Source organism: Triticum aestivum, chromosome 7B (genome assembly GCF_018294505.1).
Source record: "Triticum aestivum cultivar Chinese Spring chromosome 7B, IWGSC CS RefSeq v2.1, whole genome shotgun sequence".
Lineage (NCBI taxonomy): Eukaryota > Viridiplantae > Streptophyta > Magnoliopsida > Poales > Poaceae > Triticum > Triticum aestivum.
In genome coordinates, this window is record NC_057813.1 from 461,699,112 (window position 1) to 461,705,644 (window position 6,533).

The following is a 6,533-nucleotide window of genomic DNA, read 5'->3' on the forward strand; positions in this document are numbered from 1 at the left end:
CCAACACTGACCAAAGCTAGGGGACGGGATGTCGCAATCGTCAATTGACGGAGCTACAACCACAGGGAGGGGCGACGAAGTCGTACAAATGGCGGAGCTGCATCCGTGTCGACGGCGGAGCTAAATGGTCAGCAGCAGAACTGCATATAGCTGGGATCCAGATGCTCTAACATAGGAAGGGAAGTCAGGTAAGCTACAGTAGCCTGACTTCCCTTCTCTAGATTCCTGTAATTTGCAGCCTAACACAATGATTTAAGAACAGTGATTACGTACAGTAATATGCGAAGAACATTATTTTTTAAGCAGTGCTCGTTCTCTAACTTCCCTTCACCATTTTACACAAGATGATACTGTAGCTCTCTAACTTGCCTTGTGCAAGTCAGAGTGCAAGTTAGAGGATATGTTTGGATCACGCGGTTAGAACTAGTTTGGGTTAGTTGAAGGCTCAAATAACCCAAAAGCATCCAAACAAGAAGGGTTAGAGTGGATTAGTTCCATCTAACCCAACTATCCCGGTGAATCGGTGCTTATTTAGGTTAGAATGAATTAGAAAATAACTCTAACTCTAATTGTGTTAGAGTATCCAAACAGGGCACGCCCCGGCCAGAGCGCGGCCATCGTCCTTTATTTTTGAAGCGTGTGGGGAGGGGGGCGTGGGTTTGGGGGTGGGAGGAAGACGACACCCTAGCCCATGCGATAATCAGGGCCCTTCATCCCCGCTCGATCTAACGCTACGCAGCCGACCCGCAGAAATTTGGGCTGGCCGGCCGGCTGGCGCCTAGCGCGGCCAAAGTGCACCTACTAGGCTACTAGTAGTACTGATAAGACAGCCGCCTAGAAGCTACACAAGGCTTCGCACTTTCGGCTGGTCCACGTCCAAACCCGAAATTCACAGGCCACAAACCAAAGCAAAACAAAACCAGAAGAAGAACCCTCCAATGGCGACGGCGAGGAGGGTGGTCCTCATCCCCGGCCAGAGCATAAGCCACCTCACGCCTATGATGGAGTTCGCCGCGGTCTGTCTCCGTCGTGGCCTTGCCGTCACCGTCGCCGTCCCGGACCCAACCCTTACCTCCCCGGCTTTCCGCTCCACCATCGGCCGGTACGCCTCCCGGCTCCCCTCCCTCTCCGTCCACTCCCTCCCTCTCCCTCCCGCCCACCACCACTCCGTCGACGCCGCGCACCCGTTCATCCGCATGCAGGCCGCCTTCCGCTCCCAGGCGCCCGGCCTGCGAGACTTGCTCCGCAGCCTCCCCGCAGTCCACGCGCTCGTGGCCGACATGTTCGCCGCTTGCCTCCTCGACGTCGCCGCGGAGGTCGGCGTCCCAGGGCACCTCTTCTACTGCACAGGCGCCGCCAACCTTAGTGTCTTCCTCGAGCTGCCTTCATTTTGCTCCGGGAGCGGCGGAAACGTGAAAGATCTCGGCGACGCGCCCGTGTCGTTCCCCGGCGTGCCCACGATGCCGGCGTCTCACTTGGTCGACGCGGTGCTCGACAGCGGTACGGACCTGTACGCGGCCGTGCTGGACGTATTCGGTCGGATGGCGGCAGCGCGCGGCATTCTGGTGAACACCTTCGAGGCGCTGGAGGGCTCGGCGGTGGCGGCGATTAGAGACGGGCGCTGCCTCCGCGGCCCTGCCGCCCCGCGGGTCTACTGCGTAGGCCCGTTGATCGCGGAGGGCGACGCAGAGGAGGAGGAGGAGAGGCACCCATGCCTCCGGTGGCTGGACGCGCAGCCCGAGGGCAGCGTCGTGTACATCTGCTTCGGCAGCCGGTGCACGGCCTCGCTGGAGCAGATCAGGGAGATGTCCAAGGGGCTCGAGATGTCCGCGCACAGGTTCTTGTGGGTGCTGCGTGCGCCTCCTGCCTTCGCCGCAGCCGCGGGCGAGCCGGATGCGACGTTGTCTCTCCTCCCCGAGGGGTTCTTGGCCCGGACGGCGGGTAGGGGCCTCGTGGTGACCGCGTCCTGGGTGCCACAGATGGACGTGTTGCGTCACGCGTCCACTGGTACCTTCATAACGCACTGTGGGTGGAACTCGACGCTGGAGGCAGCGGCCACCGGCGTGCCGATGGTGTGCTGGCCTCTGGAAGCCGAGCAGTGGATGAACAAGGTGTACATTGTCGAGGAGATGAAGGTTGGCGTGGCGGTGAAAGGGTATAACAAACCCGGGGTGCTTGTCACGGCCGAGAACGTCGATGCCACGGTTAGGCAGATCATGGACATGGAGTCGGAAGGTCGGCGAGCGGTCGTTGAACGGGCCATGGCGGTGAAGGAGAGCGCCGCGGCGGCGTGGAAGGAAGGTGGCTCGTCGTGTGCCGCGTTCGCCGAGTTCGTGAAGCAGATGGAGTAATAGAAGGTCAGCGGCAACGGGTAATGATCTGTGGACTGCACATTGCAGTGGTGCGCAACATTTGTGAACTAACATGAGTAGAGAGCGTGTTGTATTTGATCTATAACATTTTGAGGGACTTGGCATGCCGTAGGATCGTCTCATTGTCTTGGAGATGACCACACTCTGTTTTTCCTACTATCCATTTGTTGCCAAGAATGGGTTTTTGGCGTTGTGTGGTGCAAATGATGACACCAATCGTTTCTTTGTGTGAGGTCATAATTCGATCCCTCTTGTTTGCCTGTCTATCTCCATGTCTTTAATTTTGGTGCACCCGCTAGAATTATTGTGGTGCAAGCGACGTATGTTACCTCCGTAGCCGATTATCTGAGAAGTCTTGTGATCAGAAAAGCAAACAAAAGAGAGAGACAAAGCTTAAAAAAAATCTCGATGCATTGATAAAAGTGAAGATATTTAGGAGAGGATCTGCACCCAAGTGAACAGTAAATAAAAAAACAAATAGATTTAAAAAGTCTGAAATTTTTACGGACCAAAGATGAGAGATTCTTCTAGGTGCTGAAATGATATCCGATGAGCTTGGTAAAAGAAACAGAGCTAAAAAAATGTCCAAAGCTGCAACAAAATTTGAGCTCCGGTTTTTTTGGTAGCAAGCTCCTCGGATCTCATCTCAGGGCAAAAATATACAAGCACCTAGAAGGGTATTTCATAGTAAAATTTTCACATTTTTTGAATTTGGTTTGTATTTTATTTGAATTTATTGAAAAATAAAGAAAAAACAGAAACCACAAGAAAACTGAACAAAAAAAGATAAGAGCCAAAGAAAAAATGCCCCTGGATTATATAGGATTCAACATGGCATGACATCTAGCTTCATACAGTTCCTGTGTGTCCCACGTGGCCATGTTTTTCAGTATTTCATTTCGGAAAGCCCTAAGAAAAGAGTATTTTGTTTTTAAACAGACGATATGACCTACCTAACCATTAGGTTTAAATATACTCCCTCCGTTCCAAAATAGATGACCCAACTTTGTACTAAAGCTAGTACAAAGTTGAGTCATCTATTTTAGAACGGAGGGAGTAGAATATTGTAATATGATGTATTGAATTCACACATGGAACTTCCGACTGTCAACATGTGGCACAAGCGTACATTGGACTGTCCACTACTCCCTCAGTCCCAAAATAAGCGTCTTGAGCTTAGTACAAATTTGTACTAGAGCTGGTACAAAGTTGAGACAGTTATTTTGAGACAGAGGGAGTATTTATTTTCTTAACATCAGTTCTTTTGTAGGACTTGACTATATTTAGCTTAGCGGATTAATTTAATTCAGGAAGTGCAACACTACCAAGTTATTTTTTATCAAACAAGACGCTGAAGAAAGACACCAAAGAGTTGCCATAATAGTTGGAAAAACACTGCAGCCCTTCCCTCCGGTCACAAACGTGCCTATTCTGTGACTGGAGATGGTAAATAAGAACTGACATTTCCACATCAAGATCAATTTTCAGGCTTTCAATGTGCTATTATTGGCACCTAATTGTTCAAGTAACTGTACATTGTCGTCACCATCATCACCAATCATTGCTAGAGGCTTTCAGCAAATTGGAATTGTTCACCTCTTGGCTGATTTAAGCTCCTCAATTCTTTCCTCTGTGGCCTTTAGGGCGCCGCCATATTTGCTCACAATCTAAAGCAGAGCCATGGTTTGAACAATTTTCAGTCAGTTTGTGTTTGATTCCAAAGAGAAAGATTGCATATTGCAAAGAGTCTGATCTTACTTCTTCAACTTCATCGGGAGTCATTATTAGTGGAGGTGATAGCATGATGTTATCCCCAGCGACCCTGATAAGCATCCCACGCTTCTCACACTCGGCACCAAATATTGAACCAACCCCTGAAATCATCAAACCATAAGAAACTCAGTTGTCCATGTCATTTTTAAGGCTTCTTTTACTCTTGAGATGGTTTATTTCTGTGCAAGTTACTCTTAACTCGGAAGATAAGTTGTTCAAGTCCTAACCTCAACTGATTGGTATCCCCCTTTTTTCGTGTTGGCTGCTGATAAGTACTATTACTAGTAGTTCATCTAAAAAAAGTACTGTTACTAGTTTAGTGATGTCCCACAGATGGTTAATTCATTTAATTGTCTTGGCTCAGAAAAAAAAACTAGGTAGTTTAACATTCCAACTTCTAGCTTTATAGTTCCTAACTTGCCTAAAAACTCAACAGTTACATTACACTGGTGGTAAATAAACAAATTTCCCTAGCATGGACTGCAGAGAAAAAATTGCTAGTGACTAGGAATTTCCATGCTAGTAAATCCTGCTAAAAAATAAAGAACAAAAGGTATAAAGTACAAACCCCATTCTGCAGGGAATGGATCATTTGGCGACTTGTTGTCGGCAAATTCAGTTCCAAGTATCAATCCCAGGCCACGTATCTGTGTAGAGGAGTGCAGACATTATGTTTTTAAACAACAAAGGAACAAGTAAATAGTCATAAAAGAAAGAAACTTAAACTACATAATAACTACCTCTCCGATGATCGGACTGCCTGAGAAGGCCTTGATTCCTTCTTGGAACCTTGTGGCAATTGTGTTGACATGTTCGGTAATATTCCTTTCCCTAATAGGAATTATGGAAACGATTCATCAGACACATATATCAACATAAATGGATTGTTCAGTACTATTATGGGAGGAGTGGTTTACTTGTAGATCTTCAGAGCTTCTATGGCAACAGCACAGGCAACTGGATGCCCGGAGTATGTAAAGCCATGAGCAAAAGAACCTGTAACAAACAATAGAAGTGCTTGTGAATACAGTAGCAAGAGAAAAGATGAGTTCCTGCAATAGAATTAGCTTTACCAAGTTTACTGCTCTGCGAATGAACTACATCTGCTATTTCTGGGCTAACAAGAATAGCTGCAATTGGCATGTAGGCCGAAGAAAGAGCCTGGCAGATTAAAAAATAAGAATAGTACAAAAGAAAATATTAATCAGTCTCTCTGAAGACAGGAAGTTACCATCCAACAATTAGGTATTTTACTGGTACTGACTGGCCTCAGCAACTCACCTTTGCTATGGAGACGAGATCTGGTTGAATATTATACATATCACATCCAAACATGGTTCCCAATCTCCCAAATGCAGTAATGACCTGAAGGGCTAATTACATAAATTTTGCACCAAGAAATTATTTTACTCTCTTTTTACCTCATAAACTTAGGTTACCTCATCTGCTATTAACAAGACGTCGTACTTCTTGAGTACTGCTTGAATCTGATAGGAGGGAAAATAGCACATGGTTAACATTACATGGCGCAAGAGCAATTAACTTTTTGATGTGGAACTACCTAAATTATACAAATAGCGTAAGCGCAGTCAGCTGCACTCAGCAACACTTTTTTGGAAGAAATGCTATGGGATCTTGAAAGTTCAAAAGGAGCAGCAGCACACTGCTGCGTATGTAAAGCAATTGGAACTAGCTTTTCAAAATTGGTACTCCCTCCGTCCGGAAATATTTGTCTGAGGAATGGATGAATCTAGATGTATTTTAGTTCTACATACATCCATTTGTATCCATTTCTCCGACAAGTATTTCCGGACGGAGGGAGTACTAAATAGAGGAAATTTTGGAGAGATATAACATCTTATTAATAGCAAAGGTGTGCACTTAGATGCACCGTAGGACACAGTTGTGAGGGGGAGCGAAGAAAAACAGAGAATGCTTCAAGTTATCCTTACAGTTTTCTTTTTCCTAAATGTTAAAACTGACGTCAGATTTTCAAGAATTCCGAGCAAACGCCCTCGTGCACGTCAGATCCCACCCACGAATCCTAAAGTGTTCGCTCCAAACGCACCCTCTGAACAAACTACGAGATGGCGGCACACCCTCTCACACCCGCCCTTGCCCATTGCCTAGCTTTCGATTTGATAGGAGGCTAACTAAACTGAGCCGAGCCTTGTCGAAGATGATCGCCTAAGACTAGTCGCTGCCCTACCGAGGCCCGGTATACCCAAGCCTCCTAAGCGAAGTGGCATGCACACCTTAAACCAGCGTACAGTGAGATAGTCGCTGTCAAGTCCCGAGGCGGTAGGCAGCTGAGCAACCCAAGCTCCTAGACTTGTCCAACAACCTGTTGAGGGTGTCTATCACCAGCACAAACCACTAAACTGGAAA

The 6,533-nt window shown here is 47.1% G+C and overlaps 2 protein-coding genes across 3 annotated transcripts in view; one reads left to right on the forward strand and one right to left on the reverse strand.

Moving 5' to 3' along the window:
* Positions 1-638: 638 nt before the first annotated feature.
* Positions 639-2,614, forward strand: LOC123162613 (anthocyanidin 5,3-O-glucosyltransferase). Its single transcript, XM_044580378.1, has one exon. It carries the CDS (start codon positions 939-941, stop codon positions 2,349-2,351), a length of 1,413 nt encoding a protein of 470 aa, XP_044436313.1. The 5' UTR covers positions 639-938; the 3' UTR covers positions 2,352-2,614.
* A 1,118-nt stretch (positions 2,615-3,732) lies between these two features.
* LOC123156993 (probable gamma-aminobutyrate transaminase 3, mitochondrial) overlaps positions 3,733-6,533 on the reverse strand; it is a 6,882-nt gene continuing 4,081 nt past the window's right edge. For both annotated transcript variants that reach the window (XM_044575207.1, XM_044575206.1), the window contains 8 exons: positions 5,585-5,632; positions 5,427-5,510; positions 5,219-5,306; positions 5,063-5,141; positions 4,886-4,976; positions 4,714-4,792; positions 4,131-4,246; positions 3,733-4,039 (listed from right to left, as the gene is read on the reverse strand). In XM_044575207.1, the coding sequence (XP_044431142.1) occupies positions 3,965-4,039; positions 4,131-4,246; positions 4,714-4,792; positions 4,886-4,976; positions 5,063-5,141; positions 5,219-5,306; positions 5,427-5,510; positions 5,585-5,632 (660 nt within the window). In that variant the 3' untranslated portion in view covers positions 3,733-3,964. The remainder of the gene's footprint in view (positions 4,040-4,130; positions 4,247-4,713; positions 4,793-4,885; positions 4,977-5,062; positions 5,142-5,218; positions 5,307-5,426; positions 5,511-5,584; positions 5,633-6,533) is intronic.